Source organism: Hippoglossus hippoglossus, chromosome 7, assembly GCF_009819705.1.
Source record: "Hippoglossus hippoglossus isolate fHipHip1 chromosome 7, fHipHip1.pri, whole genome shotgun sequence".
NCBI lineage: Eukaryota > Metazoa > Chordata > Actinopteri > Pleuronectiformes > Pleuronectidae > Hippoglossus > Hippoglossus hippoglossus.
This window is the reverse complement of record NC_047157.1, coordinates 2,016,485-2,038,961: the sequence shown is the minus strand read 5'-3', so window position 1 is coordinate 2,038,961 and position 22,477 is coordinate 2,016,485. Positions and strand designations below refer to the sequence as shown.

Sequence of the window (22,477 nt, the reverse complement as noted above, 5' to 3'; positions counted from 1 at the left end):
TGTTTGGTTTTATGGGCAATTAAATTGTATGTCCTCTTCTTGTAAGTGAAGTGCCTTAATGAGAAGCATACCCATTTTTAACAGCCTCAACCGTTTGGCTGGTATTGTTTTCATTTTGTGAGTCAGTGTACATCTCATCACAATATGGAGACACCTACCGTAAGAGGAACTACCACAGAGGCAGTTTTGAGTAGGTGTTTGTATGTCTGTGGACAGATTTCCTCATAGTTATGCTGGCACAACCATGCAAGATGCAGTCACCTTTATAGGCGTGTAAGCCAGTACCAAGACGTAACTTGTAACGAATACTAGTAACTACAGAGTATTCATGTAATAATTTAGTAATATTTACAGAGGACCCATGTAAGTCATGATGTAAGATCGGTAACATTGTCTCTAGTTGAAGATGCTGATTTGAAATCTTTTTTAATAGTATGTCTGACGTGTTTTAAGAAATGTATATAAGAAGCAGAGGTGTAACATGTGACTAATGTCACATTAATTTGTAATAAAAAAAAAAACAGGCTTAGCATCTAACTGAGGAGTTGAGTGTTTCTGTGTGTGATAGTGACGGGGAGGCAGGAAACGGAGTGGGAGAGTACGGAGTAGGAACTCAGTAAATGCTTCAGCCAGTTGGGAGTGGAACTAGGGACCTGAGCCCATAAGGTATTCACTAACTGTTACTATTTCAAATGACTCAGATAGCACAACAATTTATTAAGGAACTTTTTCCTTGATTCCTATGATTTTGTCTGAATGCTTAAAAAACAATAAATGATTTTACTGGCCTTACTGCATTTGTAAATGTTAGTTTTTGGTTGATTTTCTTATCAGTGATGTAGGGATGTTAAAGTAACATCAGGAAGTAACATAAGTTAAGATAAGACAGTAAAGGAAAACTGATAAAACATAATCACAAATCAGACTTCATGATGTAAAATCACATAATTAGATCAAAAATCAACATACTCTTTGAATGAGGCTGGTTCAATTGTAAGACTTTCTTTCTGATTCGTAATACTAGATCTAATTATTTATTTGAATATCAGAATATGCTCCATATCTAGATGTGCGTGGCTCTGTGACCGGACTGTGCGCCTTCTCCCCTGGGGCTGTAGAGCTGTCCATGGTACCCGCGTCCATAGCCATGGACTGTTCGTTTACTTATCAGTCATATTGTCATTGTGCAGTTGTTGCTTATTTTTTTGTCAAGAAGGCTCAATGTGGTTCCTGGAAAACAAGGCCTGCTGTATTTCTGTCTGTCTTGGTGGCTGCACTCTGATAAGCCCCCTGACACTGGTAGCATAGAATACTAAAATGCAAAGGACTATCCTCCCAGTAAAGGCTACAGTGGCCAATCTGTTGTATCCTGATCCAGTGACTATGACCTGTCAAAGTATCACACGGAAGAGGGAGGGAAACACACAGGTGGGGTGTGACCAATATCTGGGACCATACATTTGCCTTAAGAAAGGATGTTATGGCTCCAAGAGCTAAGAGAAGGCAGTGTATTCAAATATGGCATATTCGGTATATCTGATGTGGGAGGATTAAGAGAAAAGATGGTCTCTGTTGTGATGTGTGAAAGCAGCTTACTGTATACTGTCTTCACATAAAATTGATGTTATTTCTCAAAAGTAATCAGAGTCAGGATTTCCTTCATCGATCATTTTTGTCCCAGTTTTACTCATTCAACTGTGAAAGGTTTGATTTAGCATAAAGGATAAATGCCATGATTTAGTTTTCAATGTCTTTATTATAAAGCCTTAACTTTACTGAACTGAGGTCGGGTGTTATTTATGCTGTGTGGCAGCCAAGGTAGAGGAAACCAATTTATTTTCTATATTTTGTATAGTGACCAAACAAATTTGATCACGAATATGAGCTTATAAAAGAGATGGGGTAGAATAGGGTAAAGAGCTCAGGCATCTGGAGGGAGCTCTGAGTCACTGCCCCGTCGAGTCAAAAAAAGCCAGTCAATGTGATTTAGACATATGATCAGAATTATTCATCTGCACCTTCAATTGGGGGATATCTGAGCATGTCCTACTGGCAAGAGACCCCCCAGGGAAGACTCAGAACTTGCTGGCGAAACTAAATATCTTATCTGGGAGGAGCTGGAAAGTGTTGCTGGGGGAGGTGCTTCTGGATTACCTTGTTTAACCTGCTGCACCACGGTTTGAAGCAGAATAAGTAGCAGAAGATGTACGGGTCAATGGATGGAAGTTCTGATCTGCCAGTGAAGTGTGTGTATCATTTTTTATTTAGCGGCATGTGTGCAGAAGACACTGTTTGGGCAGATTAAATCTGATGAATAATTAAGACGACTTAAGGAGCTTATTAAATCCAGGGCTACAGAGGAGGGAGAGGAACAGGAAACTGAGCCCCTAAGCCCCCATGAGAGAATCAACCGTCCTGAGAGCTGCTGCTTATAAGTCCCTTAGACTTATTTTATTCTAAAACACCGCAGGTAACAGTTTTGTTTGGCTGTTGCAGATACTGTGCACTGAAAATAAATATCCAATTCTAAATAAAATAACATGTGGAAGTAGGTACTGGTGAATAATAGTGACAAATGCATGCCCTGAATATAGTTATTAACAATATGGGATAATCCAGATGATCTTTACTTTAAATCAAGGCTATGCATATTTTCCTGTGTGACTCTTCTCTGGCTTCCTCCCACAGTTCTAAGACATGCGCCTTAGGTTTACTGGTTACTCTGAATTGCCCGTAGTTGCGAATGGGAGCATGGATGGTTATTTGTCTCTATTTGTTGGCTCTGTGATGGATGGATGTGCATTTATTGCTCAACCGCTTCCACTGTGGCCATTAGTAATTATTACAGGAAAACAGCAACCTCAATCTAATGTCTCAAGATCCTGTGAAGCCAGAAACTCAAAGGAAATCACCTCTAGTTGACTAGACAGAGAGCAATTGTTCTAGCAGGCTCTAGCAGTGGTATATCTGAAACTCTGAATATTTTAAATCCAGCTACCAACTGATTTGATATATATATCTTAATAAAAACTATATTTATCTTTTTTAACCAATTAATTTAATTTGATTTGCTTTGTTATGGGTAAGTGTGCAGTAGAACAGATGGTGTACCAGGTATAATAATTTTATCTTATGTTGATGTACACCGTAGCCAAAATAATACATTTATAATTATTTTATGACATTTGAAAGATTTATTTGATAGTAAATAACAAGTAGCTAATATTACTAGTCTAGTAGGTCCAAAAATGAAATGCACTTAATTCTCTATCTGTTTACAAAAACAGATGTGGCTGTTGTTTTTCTGAATTATCAACTGTGACAAGGAGCCTCTCAGAAGGACGACATATGGAGATTCAGAGTGAAAATATGCTGGTGGGATGCCTGGTAACATTCAATCAGCCCTCGTCTGTCAAATAAAATGTGGCATGGATGCTTTCCATGAGTTGGAATTTTGAGCACATTGGACCTCGGGAGCCAAACAGATTTGAAATGCTGTTCCCTATAGACTGAGAGAGATTAGAGGACACTCACTCTTGGCCTTTTCATTCTTGCGCGACGGTCTCCAGCGGATGCAGGACTTGTGTTCGTCCAGATAGAAGAACCGCACCAGTCCCTTGGAGCCACCACGGAGCTTCACCATCTGGGTTCCCATCTGCATGGAGCTCATACATTTCTCCACTGGAGGCAAGAAGACAAGGCAGACAGAAAAAAAGAATGGAAAGTTGTCAAAAGGAAGCCAAAAGTGTGCACTGCAACTGACAGAACGTGAATGACAGACAGGCAGAAATCTGTATACAGTACATTATGTCCATCATTTCATTCCAGAGATTGTTTGTGTGTGCATGTATTTACACACACACATTCTTGTACTTCTATCTCAGTGAGGACACTCATTGGCAGCCCCTTACCCTAACCATCTAACTAAATGCCTAACCCTTACCATAACCTAAACCCAATTCTGACCCTAACCCTAAAACCAAGTCTCAACACTCAAACAAGCCTTTGAAAAAATGATGACTGGCCAAAATGTTCTCACTTTCCAAAAATGTCCTCACTCAATAAGGTCTATGCTTAAAATGGTCCTTACAAATATATCAGTTCAACTAAACACACACAGACACCAGACAAACACACTGGATATGAGAAGCAATTTCCCCATGAAAAAACCCTTTAACAAGATCTCTCCTTTACACTGTAGTTGGAACAACAACCCCCCCCCCCCAAAAAAAACAGGAAAGCCAGAACCTCCTTTTAAATGTGATCATATTGAGGCCTAAACTTAACAAGAGTAGTTCCACACCATCCAGTAAACAGACACACAGAGCATTAGATGAAACATGCCCAAATCCCGAATGGTGACACTGAAAATACAGACAAGTCTATGACCTTGCTAATATTTTGGCAGAGAATTGGTAATTTCCTCCACAGGAAGCTAATGGTGTGGTAATCCGGCCTGGTATGGACAGCCACATGCCCCTAGGATGCAGTCACACCCCATGTGGTCATACTATCAATTATCCCTTCCTATCAAACACCCACAACATGCAGGAAATTAGGACCTCTCTCTCACACACACACACACACACACACACACACACACACACACACACACACACACACACACACACACACACACACACACACACACACACACACACACACACACACACACACACACACACACACACACACACACACACACTAAGGTTAGCACATCACTGACACACATTGACATTCACCATGCCTGCTGGGAGGGTAATGCTGCGCCTAAGTCATTAAAAAAAATTCAAAGACAAGTCTCTTACCAGGTCATTCTGTAAAAAAGGGTTGAAGCTGCATTTCTGATCAGCAAGTAAACACATTTAATTACTAATGCTGGCCATGTAGCAATGGCAAACATTTTCATACAGCTGCTTTGATCTAAAAGCTGTAATTAATAAATATTAACCCTACCCTCACAAAGCTTTGTAGGATGGAAGCCAAACATGTTCACAAAATAAGATTTAGAGAGTAGTGTAGGGAACTCTAATTTTTGCACCAATATAATACAAAATGTTATCATTATAATTTTATAATTTTATTTCTTCTTTAAATACGAATGTGTGGTCAGTTAGTACAACAGATTTGGAACAAGAAAACACTATTTTAACTTGGACCACATTTTGTCCTCTTGGACCTGTATGCAACATCCACTTCATCCAAAACCTCCTAGTGAGCAATGCAAACCAGCAGTGATGGATTATACCAAGTGAGCATTGATTTGACGGGGCTGTGGTCTCACTGCAAAGTGCCCACCCCCAGGGCATTGTTAATGCAGTTCAGTCCTGTTCGCCAAACCACTGCTATTGGATTCCTGCTCAGGACTATATGAGCACAGTGCACAGCTCCACAGCACCTCGGCCAGGGCAGTGTTTACAGTACACACCATCAGCTCTTCTAATCTTTTAAAGGCAAGCATTGTTCTCTGTGGGGATCTGTAAAGCTTTAAAAAGGCACAATAATTCGGTTTGTTTCCAGAGCAAATCATTTCAATTTAACGTGCTTTACATTATGCATTACACACAAGTAAGGTTGATTACTGAAATCCAGCCAGTACATACTGGACTGAATCAAGCAGACACCGGTGCCTGAGCTCTGTACTGCAGTAGTTGCCCTTCTTACAGGCAACATAAACATCTCTGCAGGTGCCTAGTTCACGTTACACTTCACTGTGGAGGCAACACGCTCTCTACATGGATCCAACACGACAACAAAATACCTAAAGCTAAACGGTCGGAAGTGTGGCTATATTTCACTCAAAGTGATTCAGATACTGGGACATGCAGAAAATATTTGAAAACAATTCTATGTAAAGGAAGAAACACGCAAAATTGAATAAAGCTCCTGGGTTTATTTCTGTCTGAACCTTATCGCGTCCATGAAAATACAAACTGACCCTAACTAGAACCTGACAAGCGTTTTTTGTGTCTAAACCCGACCTGATCCCGATGCAGTTAATGAAAGCTGTATTGAATTTGTGGTGCCCTGCCCCTGGGTGAGATGGTTATTGCTTGTTTTCCCAAATTACAGACATGTGTAGTATATAAAAAACTAAATTATCAGCCCAGCCAATGTGTCCACCACAACCGCAATGTCATTTCAAAATTGTGTTTAAACCCCTGATGAGTGTGGAGCTGGAGTGTTTTTGCTGTATTATGCCTTATGACTTAAGATTAAACCTTTAATATAATTAATAAATATACTTAACATAATTTTAACTTCCAATTTGCCTTAATTTTGTGCTTTTTAAGAGAAAAAGTATCATCAAGACACAGGTACTATTTAAAAGTATCAATTTACCACTGGTATCTGAAAAAAACCAAACAATACCCCACCCTACGAAGAAGACATACAGTAATATAACTATTATAACTACTAGAAAATTGATGGAAAACATTTTAAAAGAAATTAATAAAAAAAAGAAGTAATTAATTCTAGACGCGTTAAAGACGTAAAGGTAAGTTGCACGATCCTGTTTATGTCTGTAGGCCTTGAAATTCCTTGCAATTCATTAAAGATCGAACAGTACAAGAAGCTGCTGTATGAGATATGCGGAACCTTAATCTTTTACCACCAATTGCCTCACCTGGAGGACGTATCACTGCATATTAAACTTTCACTCACTGCTAGTAATGTGGAGTATCATTAATATGTGCAGGGAATATGACATTTTTTATGATCCAGACGATGCAGGGCATATCATATTACAAAAAGTTTTAAATATGGCGACTCCTTAGCCCCTGAAAAATGTTTCCAATGTTAACTAGATTTCCAAAGTCATTACAGGGATCTAAAAAATATTTCATAATGTCATTATTTCAAGTCATCTTGTATAAAGCGACTTTATACTCATCGATTTTGTGTTCTTCACTCACAGCTGACAGAACTGGCTCAACAAAGAAACCCACAAACTATGAGGGAGGGAAATGTGTGTTATCAAGATGCCAATATATCTATGTAGGGTTCAGCCGGAAGCTCTGTTTGATAAATTGTGATAATGTAATTCAAGCTGAACGTTGGAACAATAGCCCTAACATATCAGAGGTACTGTGATAACGAAAAGGTCATTGTGCAGACAGAACAGTGATCATAGTGGGCCTGCACACTTTCAGTCATTGAACATTCTGTGGTTACATGTAGGTCACACAGCCACCACTCCGGGGTCCCATCAATCCCATGTGCAAGCTGGATCACTCAAACCACATACACACTGCACTGTAGCTTTCATTTGTACTGCATGCATGTCCACAATAATTAACCCTCCCTCACCAGAGAAATCAAAAGCTGGGGACTTAACTGTCATTACGAACAAACACGGCAAATCATTGGCAATGTATTGTTCTCAATTCATTCACACATTCATACACCAAGCCTCTGGTTAGTGGACGACCCTCTCTACCACCAGAGTCACAGCCGCACCTTCAGTAGAGTTGTGACCAAGGAGCCCCCACTTCATTATTAGATGTAGTCTCCTTATATCAATGTTGATGCACCAAATCCAAAAATCTTTCATAACTATACTATGAACCCTTGTTATGCATCAGTGCTTTTGTACATGAACCATTACACATAAGACCCAAACAAACCCGTTATCAGTCTTATTTCAATTTAATGTTGGAGAATAAAGAAACGTATCGTCGATATATTCAATTGACCCGTAATGATTTTAAAGCTCTGACTCTGGGCCATAAATGCAACATGGCTGCAGAGCAGCTATTTATTGATTTCAAGAGAGAGGTTATTTCAATCGCTGCTGGCTGATTGCAGCGCCTGATGCCACTGGCTGTTATAGAGCTAAGCATTTGCACTCCTTCAGTCCGAGAGGGGGCAGTAATCCATGAAATGAGCTGCTGTCAAAGTTTGGCTGGAATGAGAGCATGCAGACTCTGTAGGCCTCTCAGGATGGCACCCGGCTGAAAACCATCTCCTGTCAGTGATCTAAGTGGCTCATCCTCCTCCTCCTGTCAAAGATGAGCTGCACACACTAACAGCCATCACAGTCTTCTGGCCAATATTTCCATCTGCTACTATCGCTGCCTACAAAACTCAGCCCCACTGTCAACCCACCATGTGTTTGCTTTACTGATATTAAAAGGAAAGTGATGGATTATCCGATTGTCTAAACTAAATGGAGTGAGGAGTGTTGTCACATTGCATTTGCAAATTTGATTTCACCGCTGCAGTGAGCGGTTAAATCTCATTAAATTGAATCCAAAGTGAATCGTTTCAACATGGAACACTCTTATAGTTGCCTTGAACACAATGAACTCACGGATGAAAAGGCACAGAAGGAGGCCATGCTTTGCTCACACTCCCCTGGCAGTCTGCTAAGAAGAGAATGTGTTTGCCCATGTGATGTAGCTGGCTGTGCGTGGGAAACCCCTTGGGAAGTCAAGTAAATCTTTGAAATATCTAGTTCCTACTGTACTTTACTGATGTAAAAGTAGCATGTTTTTTGGGCTTTGCCCCAGGGTGAGTTAAAGTCTGGGGATGCTGTAGGTTTCCAAAGTTTGGAAACCTACAGCTCCAGGAGGTGGTACACTTTCCCTCTGAGTTCTGTGGAAACAACATGAAGTTCCACAGTACCTGAAATAACAGCTACCTATGCCCGCAGTTTGTCCCAGAAGTCCAATCACCGGGACAGTGTGTGTTCCAGTTATATGCAATCAAAGTCAGGAGGACTGCAGAAACAACAAGGCTGGGCAATAAAAGGATAAAGATAATTATCGCGATACAACTTTTCCTCAATAGAAATATAAGACAGTCAATACGTCGATAGAACTCATTCCATTTATGTTTTGACAGAAAGCACGAACAACCAATTAGAATGGAAGAGCACCGCCTTTGCACAAAATATAAAGGGCACATTCTAGGGCAACCAACAATTCGTACAATTTAGATGAAACACTAGTGAGAACATCACTAGGATTATTATATAAATAAAACCCTTTCACCTAAATCTTGCACACTGGACCTTTAAAAGGACAAACTCTGATTATAGCCTTCACTGTATCAAGGTGGCCCCACCTGGCCCCCCTGAGCAGTGGATCCTTCCAGTCACTTTAACCCTGATGTCCTGACTGTGCGAGTCACGTCTTGTGTTGTGTAGCAGGTTTAAACGTGTGTCTCATAAAGTCTGGAGCGAATCAAACAAACACAAAGTAAAGTCAGTCCTGTACGTGTCCTAATAACTTGTGATCAGTGATGGTTTTTAATTGTTAAAGTGTAAAGTGAGCGCAGGTCAGAGGGGGAGTGAGGAGGAAACGGATTCAGCGGTGGGACAAAGCTTAAACAATGAACGTGATGGAAAACCTGAATCGATTAGGTTCTGCATCGATGCAGAGTCGTCCATGTTGGTATCGCGATGCATCTAAGAATCGAGAAATTTCCACACCTCTATACACAACATGAGACGTCAAGTGACGCTCATAGACAGGACATCAGGGTTAAAGTGACCGGAACGATCCGGAGTCAAGATCCGACATCATCGATTAATAACCTTATATATGTAATTATCAGTTCATGTGTGAAGAGTTAGAGATGTGCCCATGCGCGCACTGTGTGATGAAATTAGTCCATGTATGGGGTTCACTTGTGCCTTCCTTGATCCAACCAACTGTCAGGAAGCTGCACTTTTAAAACAACACACTAGTTAGTGTCCACATTCTAAACAACAACATAGTGGAAACCAATAGTGTAGGAAGGAAAGAGAAATAGAAGAAAACAGAAAATGCTGTAGAGACACATTAGACAGGGACAAAGACAGGGGGACTGTTGTAGAGTTTGACAGCAACCTTACAGACCGTCTTTGAGAGAACAAAAATACAGCAGCATCTTGTAGAGATAAGGAAAGAGAGAGAGAAAAAAGTGGAACACTAGACACAAAAACCGAACACTATACTAGTCGGGGCCTGGGCCTGTTGCCATGGTTACAACATCAGATCTAAAGTCTGTTGATGTGGAGCCGTTGCATTTTGGAGGAACACTGGATGTTCAAACGGGTGAAAACAAGCTGGGATTCTATCTGCACGCTTGATTAATGGGAGCACACAACACCCTTTATCAGGGCGACAACAACTAAGCTAATCTTAGTCCTGTTTTCTCCACCTGAACATGTTGTAGACGCCTCAGGGAAAAAAAAAATCTACTGCACAGTTGGAAAGTTTTTAATTAGGACTTAACACATGAAAATGTAAATGCTAGAAACTATAAAATTAAGTGGTTCATATACAATATTGTGTCAACACTTTCCTTTAAAGCCAATGGTTAGTCAGTAAAGGCAACACTATCATCAGATAACAATGCTGATTAAACCCCAGATAACATTTCATCACAATTTTGAAATTGTGACTTTCTCCAAAATCTGCTCATGGCAACTACACAATAGTAAATGTTAAGGGAAGAGAATTAAAATAACAAATAAACTATGGTTAAGAAATTGAAAACACTTTAAATGTACAGACACAAGTTTTTATAATCTTCTCCAGAAAAATCTCTTCGAACACTGGTGAATACGAAAACGTCACGATAACGATAAACAGCTCAGCCCGCATTTGTCTCTTTCAGGTTATGATGAGTTTCTAACTAACATTATACTGAAGAACATGGCTGCTGTGTAATGGGAGGACCTACATCAACACGGTGTATTTTACAGGGATAAGCGTTCCTGCTGGGGGCCACAGCTGCTCAGGTTGGTTAACTGGGTTAAAGCAGGAAGCAGACAACAGGTGACAGGCGAGTGAGCGCTTCTCCACCACAACAAGGCTGATGAGGCCAGGTTAGAGGAGTGGGTGTCACCTCATTGACATGGCAGAGTGGCCTGGGTGGCTGCTGCCAATGTTTCAATATGGGGCAAGTAGACGGAGTTAGTTACTGTCATCTGTCAGGGCACCAGGTTAAGCCCTTAGGGATTGTCTGGTGGCCATATGTTGTGCACGAGTGCGTGCGTGACAGTGAAGAGGCAACCCTGATGAGAACTGACAGGAGGTTAAACACACACACAGCCTCTGTGACTGAAGGATGACAAAATAATAACACTCTGAGATGCTACTAAGACAAACAATGAACAGTGTTTCCCATTAATTACCTGAGTTTGACAATCACAGTTTCATATTGACATGAAAATCTCTTTGCACTTCTCAAAGTTTCCTATATATAGATTTTTTGTATCGGCCTGCCACAATATGAACCTCGACCACCACACAATGATTTTGTTTTCACAATATCAAATCTAGAGCTGTGCACAGGGCGCACACACACACACACACACACACACACACACACACACACACACACACACACACACACACACACACACACACACACACACACACACACACACACACACACACACACACACACACACACACACACACACACACACAGTGTCTGACAGTCATTTGTGGTCTACATGCACACCTGTTCACTCACAAAGTTTCATGTCTACTATTTATAAAGAAATTCCACCATATATTCTATATGGTTCAGGCAATAGTAAAGATGTGTTCAGAGCAAACAAAGCTAATTTTAGAATGTGCTCTGGGCAGCAAGATTTTGAACTTGTTTTAATAAAAAAGAGGGAGCTGAGATCAATCAGACTAATGTTTCACACACATACACGAGTACAAAATGCCCACATTACTGTCTAGCTAAAGCCATACACCTGTATGTTTGGTAAATCAGCCATCACATGAACAGATAACATAAAAATATCAAGATTCTATTCAATGTAATTATATGTATCAGTTACATATAAGTATACTAATATACAAGTATACTTATGTTAGTATACTTATATGTAACTGATACATATAAGTATACAAAAAAATCTGTTGCACACATCTGAGTTTTCACTGTCAGAAATTGATGATTGATCAAATCAAAACATCAAGGAAGAAGAATTGGTTTGTCCTATTAAGTCCAAGTTGCCTTTACAATTGACCTGATGAATAACAGGAACAAGAATCACTCATTCACTCAAAATGTTCCTGTGGAACAAATTCAAACTTTAAGATCTCACCCCAAACCCTATGCCAGTCAGGTGAACCCTCTGTCCTCCCAGCATTTTGTTCTATACCCAGAACTTTGATGAAACCTTTCTTAAGAGCCAATCTCATCACATGACTGACCAGTTAGTCAAATCCAGACCACACAATAGAGCAAAACTAAATCCTGTTCATGGTGCGCAGTTTTAATGAAGGGTATTTTGGTGATGGATCCAACCAGCCTCACTCTGTGTATCTGTCTTAGCTTACCCATGTAGCCAAGCCTCCACTTAGAGAAGGCCACCATGCTGCTGCCTATCCAGAAGAACTCCTCCACCACATTGGACACAGATGCCTGCTGCAGGCTCTTCAGCTTGTCCTGGTCCTCCTCTGAGCAGAAAGCCCCTTTAGCCTGAGGTCCCGGTTTGTCTCCTGTGGCTGCCGTGCCAGTGGAACACATCAGGGCTGACGACACAGGGCCAATGGAGAAAAGGCTGTTCTTCTTGGATGTGCTCATTTGGAATAACGTGATAAGTTGCTGCTTAAAAGTTGAGGGGATGTCCCCACGGATATTTTATTAGAGAGCAAATGTTGGTGTAGATTGATTAGCTCCAGTGCTTTAAAAAAAAAAAGAAGAGCTCTATTTAGATGAGGTTCTGTATCATTTATTACTCCACCAGTTTAAAAACTCACAGTATGACTTGTCGGTAATTTCCTTCCTAGAGTCAAAGCAGAATCCGAAGAGAAAAGATCAGAAGAAAAATCCCTCCGTCTGGGATCAACAGTTGGTCAATAATCTTGTGATGTTATTGCCCAAGCAATCCTGCTTATTGCAGTGCCGTCTTTTCAATATTCTTCAATCTCAAAATTCAAAAAGTCCCAGCAGTATGTCTCCAAAGCTACAATTTGTCTTCATGCTGCGCCATCATTTCTTCATTTCTTCCCTCAGCAAGCATCTATCAGTAGTGCTGAAAACGTCTGTTTCCTTATGAAAGAGAGATTGCGGCTGCATTGATAGAAAGCACAAAAGACATGCAAGCAAGAGACACAAACAGTAACATGTGTTGGGCGGGGAGAAATCCTAAATCCCTAGGAAGCAGTAATCCTGGTCTAGGAGATTTGCTAAATGTGTGGAGTGAAATGCAGTGACCCGCAGGAAAAGCCAGAGAGGGAGGATGATAGGACACCACAGACCTCTAGTAAAGACGGAGCTTCTTTTATGCTCCAGGACCAATTAAAGAGTCAGTTTAATGTCAGAAGGTGTTTCCTGGATAGACGACGCTCTGATATTTCCCACACCTGTCTGCAGACATCACACAAACCCAGCCCCGCTTTACCTGAAACAAGCCTTCTGTCAATTACCTTACTCTGCCTTACTGAGGCTCCGCATCAGATCACACTGAAAACTACATTTCCTTCTTTCACATTTCAGTAAACAATTTAATCATGCAAAACTGAGCAATTTCAAGTGTTCTTATTAAATTACCATGTGCTTGAATTAACACGATGCCAGTTTTCACAACCATTCAAAACGTTCAGCCCATTTGCTCTGGCTGCTGAGACTCCATATTAACAGCACCTTCAACACAACGTGAAACTGTGGACTGAACTAGGTCATGTGTCAGACTGACTTCTGACAGTGGGGTGCAGCAGTGCGAGCACACCGAGTGGTGTCCAATGTCGTCAGATCTCTCTCCACCCACACTACTTGACAAACAGGTGCCGGGTAATGAATATGGAAGTGTTTCATTCAGAGAGCTGACACAGTCTGACAACACTGTGAAGAGATGGACAGGCTGTTGTACCCTTGAGATGTTTTGGAAGGGAACACTCCATTTGTTTATTTGCCATTTGTCTAATTCGGACTGTTAAAATAGTGTAAGTGGAATTTTTTTTATCTTGCACTCTGGTTCACAAACCACAAAACTTCAATTCAGACAACACTATCAAATTTACTTAGAAGTCGGGTTAGTACGTTTTTTATGAAAAACTGTCTGTGTGATTTCATTTGGAACGGCTAAAATGAATGGTCGGCGTGACTGTCTGTCACTAACCAACCCGCCTGACCGGAGTCTTCAGCCGGAGAGACATGCACCACTGAAGCGGAGAAGATAGCCAGAGGTTAGCGAGCAAGTCACGGAAATGTGAGACACTTTCTTTGTTCTTGAAGTGAACGTTATGATTTCAAAAGAAGACTACTTAGAGGTCTTAGCCCAAGTATGTCACCAGCTAATTCCTCATGTCAGGATCAAAAGTAATCAGATTGTCATAGACAGAATACTGCGATCCTTTAGTGTAAGGATGTAACGTTTGTGAAACCAAAGCTGAAACCATGTTTCAAAACAGAACCAACCTGTCGCTCTCATTGCTAATCTGGCAAAACTCAAACCCATTGGACAACTGAAACTTTAACACACTCACAAAATTATTTGTCAGGCCATTTAATTTTTTTTAATTCAAATCAGGATAAGATATACAAGCATATAAAAGGTCTACTTTTTGATTCCATAGTTTAACATTACACATCTCCTGCCAGTTTGAAAATAATAATTAATGAATTAATTAATGAAAAATGTATAAACATTCAATTTCATTACCCCGAAGTCCAATGGTCAGTGAAGCTTTCACTGTAATACCAGTAATTCCATTGCCAAAGATCATACAAAAATGTTCATTAATGTTGACAGCCTCTGGCCTCCATAGACCACAGGTTACTTTATGATGATCAAGCAGATCCAGAAACAGGACAACATTAATTTATTGACTCCGCCACATGAACAATCCTTTAACTCCAACTTCTCAGATCATCACAAGCAGAACTGTGCTCAGCCCGCTGCTGAGGCCAAAAGCATTTCTACTTAATATTATTCCACTGTTATCTAGAATTAAATAGAGAGCATGACCGCCAACTGCCTTGCCGAAATCCAATCATCCATACACGAAAATGTCCTCAAACTCAACTGTGAAAAATGTGACGTTATCATCATTGGTCCTAAATCCGCCATCAACTTCTACCTCACCATTAAAAACTCCACCCTGTTTCCCTCCCATCTCATGCGCAGCCTTGGAGTCTTCTTTGATAACCACCTCACCTTCAAACACGATGTCAATCAGATACCACAACGGCCGTTTTTCCCCTAAAAAACAAACAAACGTAGCTTGTCTCGCTCAATCACTCACTTTCTCTGCCGCTGAAACCCTGATCCACGCCTACATAACATCCAGATCTACTATTGCAATAGCATCCTCTATGTAACGTCCTCCAAACTCCTCCATAAACTTCAGTCCCTCCAGAACTCTGCTGCTCGTCTGCTCACCCACACCCGCTCCTATGACCACATCACCCCTGTCCTCCCTCTGGAACTCTCCCCCTGTACACACCAGAAACTGCACCGACCTGGCCACTCTCAAATCTCTTCTCAAAACCCAACTATTCAGATCTGCTTTCAATGGATATAAAGTTCTATTTAAAGCTAAATGTATTATTATTAGTGCTCATCCACTGGAGTCCATTAGTGAATTGTTGGGCTGATCTCTCCAACATAGTTATCTGGAAAACATACAAATCTGAAGTTTCGTGGATAATCTTTTTGTCAAATTCATCAGAGGACCCATAACACCCAGTGCATTACCATATATTGTTTCAGATTCATGTGATATTAAGAAGGAATCCTGTGGGAGACAGTGCGGTTCTGTTATTGCCAAGCATCGCATTTTTTGGGAGGGTAATGAAATTCCTCCTTTTTGGCAGAATATTCACAAGATCATTGAAAGTGTATTAGATATTAAGATCCCATTCAGGTTCGATTTACCATACCTTGCCCATTAACCCGCAAATATGACACCAACTAGGCACAAATATATATTTTAAATGATTTTTACTGCATGTAAGAAAAATGGATCAAGAAAATGGTTACAGCCAGAATCGCCCTTCCAGGACCTCTATAGAAACCATGAAGGACATTTATGAAACTGAGCTTTTCAGTAAAGCTGCAATAAAATGGATTTCAGTCATATTGCGACAAGTGGTTATTAGTGACATCGAACCTGGGTATTTAAATTCATGAATTTAGTTTAAAATGTTGTTACCATTGTCAGGTGAAGGAAATACGTGAATTAAATGCTTTTGAACAAAACAGGTTGTCAAATGTCCTGGGAAGATACAAGGGCACTTTCACCTATATATTATTTTTTATTTTTTTCTCTATTTGATTTCACTGCTTTGTCCTTATTTGCAGGTATTGTTTTGTTGTAGGGTTAATTTGATCATTAAAATCATTTTATCTGTAAAACACAATAGGAACAATCAAGATACCTTTGAACGTCTCTCAATAAAAACATGTAAATGTAAAACGACTGGTATAAATGTTAAAGAGGTTTATAAGCAGCAGAGGACAGCACGTGTGTGGAGTGAGCTGATGTGTGGTCACTGGAGTCAAACCAGTGGGATGAGACTCACCGTGGCCGCGGGGCCGGCCCTTCTCCAAACTGCTGCCGGCCAAACATTTAGAAAAGCCGTTGACTGACCGTAAGCTCGCTTTGCTGTGTCGCTTGCGCACCTTGGACCAGGTGGCGTAAATATGAGCTGTGGACGGCTTGTCATTGAGATACCAGAGGTGAGCGGTGTCCAGGAAACGCGCGGTCTGTGGCATAACAACTCGCACACGAGCAGACTCATGGAAACAGAGCCGCGGGTTCCTTCACTAACACCCGCACGTCGGGAAACACGCACATCACGAGAGGACATCACGGCTCATTACTCAGGTAGCTCCCGCACGTGCACACACCTGTGGCGCATTCGGGCGCATGTTGGAAAATGGGAAATGTGGGGATCAGCCCTTAGGGTTCGGCAAAACTGACAAGTAAAGAGTTGGACACTTCTCATTTTAACAAAGATAAAAGACCAATTCTTTTTGTATTCCTGAACTACAGCCACCCGGAGAGAATACCTTAGCAGCGCTTCTAAGGCAAAGACTAATGGGATATGTTGACATAACGTTGATGTCCCAGGGTCAGTGTCAAGGTTTTATTGATCTGACTTCATGAGGACCTAATCCTTCCACTCCCAGAAACCTAACTGATGAATAAACCCCACTATTGAAATCTTTTATTTTGGGTATTTCCTCACATTTTAAGACACTTTTTTTGTGAACTATGTGTATCGAAATGATTTTGGATGTAGGTGACCCAACTTGTGAAACACTGGTGTTCACTCTGTCAACAACAATAAACAGTGACAACTTGGAAATGCACACAAATGCTAATTCCTCCTACTGTAGCCTATTGTTTGTTTAATGTGGTTAAGTTGTTGGTTTGTTTGTTTTCCCTTGCATGAACACAACCCTGCCTGAACCTGTATAAGATAAGTATATATAATATAATAAAAAAATGTAAAAGGCTGTTGGGTCTCAATTCAATAAATCAATTCATAAGTTGCAGAACAAAGTGGAACCTATGCCAATTAGGTAAGTCGGCTAGAGGAAAGTAGGCCAAAGGTCAGGTTGCTCATTTTACTGGGAGAAACTTGGCCTTACATTGTGTTGTCGGTTTGTGACAGTAATAATGCCTCAGGAGTCAGGAAAGCTCTGAGAGGTCACAAGCACTTAAATTGGTCACACAGGTGACCTTCAGAACTGACTATTGTTGACATGCAGTGACAACGCTCCCTGGGGGATTGTGGGAGCACATTGTCATTTAATTACTACTCCCTTCCAGAAAGGAAGTCATCATACATGTGTGAGCCTCTGCTACAGACGGGCACTGTCCATGGTGCTGAAAAGCTCCAACCACACCAGACTGCTGTTTATGAAAGATTCTGCTCTTAAAGATGCTCTCAGACCTTGAAATCATTGTAAGCCACTGATGCTGGCTTATTAGAGCAGAGGTAAATCATAGTGTCCATTGTAATTCTGTTGTCAATCTAAGAAATTTAGTTTTGTTGACTTAATTTAGTTTGTAAGTACTACAGCATATGTGGGGAAAAGAGTTTCCAGAAGTAGCTATTTGAAATCTAATGCATTCCCCTAAGTGCAATATTACCATTGTTATATCTCCCACTCTAATATCTGCTGCAGGTTACATTCTCTAGACTACATTAGCCGTTACTAGCATGACATAACGCAATCCCTGACATGTCTGTTGACAAAAAGTGGCTAGATAAAGACCATAAAACACTTGATTCAGACCTAAATAAATATTGTAAAATGGAAAAAGGCAAAGGTACAAGACTGTGTATGTAATTCTTTTAAGAGTGAAGGAACTACGTATCCCATAAACCACTGCAAATGATGCCTTTCCAATGAATACCAGTATGCTTCTTCTTGAATTTAACCTTGTTTACAATATAGTATTGCAATTTTTTTTTTTTTTGAGTTTTCAACCTAGTGAAGTATACTGAACAATCTGATGGTAGCAGACATGAATTTTGCGGTTGTGGTAAAACATTTCTGGTAACAGCGAGCTCTAGCAAGGTAAAGTCAACAGGTCTGCCGTAATTTGGATTATTTACTTGTGAAATGATCCAATAAGAGGAAGTTGGGAGCTCATTTGTGTCTAGGTCAGCTGCCATGCAGTCAGTCCAATGACACTCAGGTAGAGGTGTGCCTGCAAAGGGAAAGCTTGAATGCACTATGTTGTTTGTGAAAAAAAGTTGCTTAAAGCGACTAAAAGTCAGTGACTCTAGTGATCAATGCATTAAACTGACCCCCTCCTGCACATAAACACAGAAATAATCCAGTCATGATTTTGTGTAAAAATGTTGTATGATATCTTGTGTGCTTTCTGATATTTTTTAATATTGTGGGGTCACTTCCTGAATGTGTTTGGCTGTTACTTTCTAAAAGAAGTTTGACATGCAAAAATTAATAAAATTGCTCATTTTAATGAGGCCATCAAATGGTTAAAGCTGTTTGTCTCACAAAGAACAGCAAGTGGAGATTGTAACTTTTTGTTACTAAAAAAGTGCATTTAACTGCAATAAGCATGCAGGGCTTCAAACTAGGCAGACTAATGGGCAACAAGAGGATAAAATGAAAATAAAATAATGATGAGAGCAGTTTGGTTTTTGTTTCCTGCAAAGGACAGACCTGCTACATTCATGGACTCACTTTTGGGACAAGAAGATATAGGTATATCCACTTAATGATGCCTCACTGTGTATCTCTGCACTCACCTGCTTTGTTCTGTCATTTGGTCTGATTTTTGGATCCTGCAGGCTACATAACTAATGAAATCCCACATGGTAGAAGAAATAATGGAATGATATAATGGGGGACCATTTGCAGGGGGCATAAAACCCTGCCTTTGATTCCAAAGTGATACAGCACAGAGAGAAATCCACTTCTTTTTGACAGTTGCTGTGAGGGATTACTCCAGAAAGCACTGTCCTGGAATATAATAAAAATAATAATGAGGGTAGAACCAGGCAAGAACTTCACTCCAAACTGGGATTCCAATCCAAGGTGAAAGCCTGCCCAGAGACATAGGCACCAATAGTCTGATGAAATTTAGCCTTAAAAAACGAATTCCCGAAGCAAAGAGAGAAAGATGGAAAGAGAAGCTTTGTGTGTGTGTGTGTGTGTGTGTGTGTGTGTGTGTGTGTGAGAGAGAGAGAGAGGAAGAATCAACTCCCCTCTCGGTGGCTAAAAATAACAGGAACAGGATATTACATGAACCTCTACATGGGCACAGGACATATTAGGGCCAGAGCAGCTCTGTCTGTGGAGTTTATAATGCTCTTTTGCACTTAGCATTATGACGATCATTGCATGAAAGGGTTCAGCAGACACAATGTGGATCTGTTTCAAAGTGCATGCACCCTGTGCACCATTCACCCTTTGATATTTCAATTTCCTAATGGGATGACACCTACATTCAACACAACATTGTGGTCTACATTTTGTCATGTATTCCTTGATGTTGTAAAAGTGACAAATGTTTTAAATTGGTCCCTGTACATTTAAAAATAAATGCGCGCTGTCCTCCCTGCCAGCAGCCCCAAGAGGCTACAGCAGTTATTACACCCCTAAATATGAAAGTGATGACAGCATAAGGCAGTGAGAGAGGAAACGGTTGAGAGAAAGATCAAACTCATTCATTTCATACGAACTTGGCCAGTCTACTTTAAAATTTACAAGGAAGATGTTGAACAGGCAACTGAACCTAAATACCAACATATTCATTACAAACACTTGATGAATCCTCATAATGTATTATCGATACTGCTACAATGTTAGAATTAAAAAAAATGTTTTTATCTTAATGTAGTCCACACAGAACTAAATAAACATTACGGGTGTCTGAATACTGAAATCTATTTTAAAAGGTGAAAGAATGAGTGGCTGCAAATTCACAAACTGAAGCATTTAATTTTTTATAGGAATGCACTGAACTCCAGGACCTACAGAGATTCTCCGTAGGAGCTGTATGAGTGAATGCAAATATCCGAGTGAGAGCCTCTAGAGTTTCTGCAGACTTTCTCAAGCCAGTCCCCTAGTAACGATTCTGCAGAATGCCTGAAGGAGCCTATGTGAGCCCACAGCAGGAGATCCCCAGTGTGAAAGGTAAACTCTGCTGGAAGTCCGGACTCAATTCTACAGAAATCCTCTGGTCCTGTCTGAAAACGGCTCAAGAGTAATACTGGCAAGGGCTGAGTGTAATGTGAGGACAAATAAATAAAAGTTACAAGTGAGTAAGCTGAAGCTTTAATCATCCATTCTGAATGGTTTAGGCAGAAGGAAACAGAACACAAGGAAACATCCACCACTATTATCCAGTGAGGAAATAGGATTTTGGAAGAAGGTGATTCATCCCTTCATCAGAATTCCACACAACACTGTAGCCTTAACTCTAACTTCTAGGACTTCTGAGCAGAACTTATTGACACAATGCAAGCTGCGTCTTGTTTTCATTTGTTTGTGAGACATTCAAACCCCAGGCAACGAGTTTAATGGATGCATCATTCCATTATAAAGAGCAATTTTCACGTGCACCATTTCATACACACACAACTCTGAGTAAAAATATACACACTCACCCTCCAGAATGTCTCACTCTCTTGTGTGTGTGTGTGTGTGTGTGTGTGTGTGTGTGTGTGTGTGTGTGTGTGTGTGTGTGTGTGTGTGTGTGTGTGTTCCGCGAGCCAACATGTAATAGACAAAAAGCAGAGGGGACACTTGGGCTGCTGCCCACACTTGATCAAGAAAAGAGACAGAATCTCAGTCCTGCCTCTTCTTTAATTTCTCGTCCTCTCTGCCAGATTCAAAAGAAAGAACATATTAACCATCTACTAATAGAAGGAGTGGGAACCTGCATGGCCACGCATATTTCATCTGTATATTTTATTTATATAAACAAAAGAAAATGAATCGAAATATTACTTACTCTATGTAAAATACTGTATGTACTCCATTTTGTATCCATATTTGGACAAATGTCTGATTTATAACAATATACAGTAGTTAATTTTGTATGCCATATCCAAATTTGTAACCCATACTGTATAAGACCATTATTTAATATATACATTAATATATATTGTGTATGTGGGTCTCTATAGCTGTAGTTATCTCAGATGTATGTTCCTAAGTATTTTCTATGAAAAACCTGAGGATAATCAACAAGAGAATTCTGAATGTACTAACATTAAAAACCACTAAATGATTCCTCCATGTGGTGTCTGGACAGTGAGGAGCCATTTGTTTCTGTTGGTTGACTTGACTTGGTTCAGTTGGATGAAAGTGCAGGAGCCTGGTGCGGAGCTACCGAACCATCTGAGGCTGCCAGATGGCACAGTGGCACAGGGGAAGCCGACGCCTGCTGCTAAACTCTGCAGGGGCACGACAACCATCGCAGCATGTGTGTGATGGTGTGTTAGTGTGTGTGTTACTAAGGAGTCAATACACAGGATTAACTGCAGCAGAATCCCCTTGATAACTTCTTATGTGCATGCAAACACACAACCTGCACACGCTCACACATGCACGGACTTTGCTTTGAAATCCTGCGTAATTCTGGAAAATGCAACCCCCCCCCCCCCCCCACACACACACACACACACACACACAGGCAGCTATGAACCTCTTATTAACACAGATTAACATAATTCACAATACCAGTAATACACTTAATACTTTTTTACTCATGGATCAGATGGGGAAATAATTAAACATGAGCAAAATGTATTAATATGTGTTTATTAATAATAATTACACATATAAGAATATCAGTTTATCCTGGAAGCTTATGTTGAGGTTTGGAACATATATTCCAACATTTTTAGTTTTGGCAATGTGACAATACAAATCTGAGCTCACAAACCCTCTGGCAGAGCTTGAGATAGAACGCTGGGTGTGTATGTGAACACAACATTCACATACACTCTAGGCTAATACACAAGGATGCTGAGAGGGTGGGACGTGATGAACACATTACTCTATTATAATGGCAAAAGG

At 40.5% G+C, this 22,477-nt stretch overlaps 1 protein-coding gene across 1 annotated transcript in view; it reads right to left on the bottom strand.

The window, feature by feature from the left end:
- The window catches only part of plch2a (phospholipase C, eta 2a), a 186,462-nt gene that overhangs the window by 54,802 nt on the left and 109,183 nt on the right, over positions 1-22,477 (bottom strand). Inside the window, 1 exon segment of the mRNA XM_034591387.1 lies at positions 3,535-3,681. Within this exon segment, the coding sequence (XP_034447278.1) occupies positions 3,535-3,681 (147 nt within the window).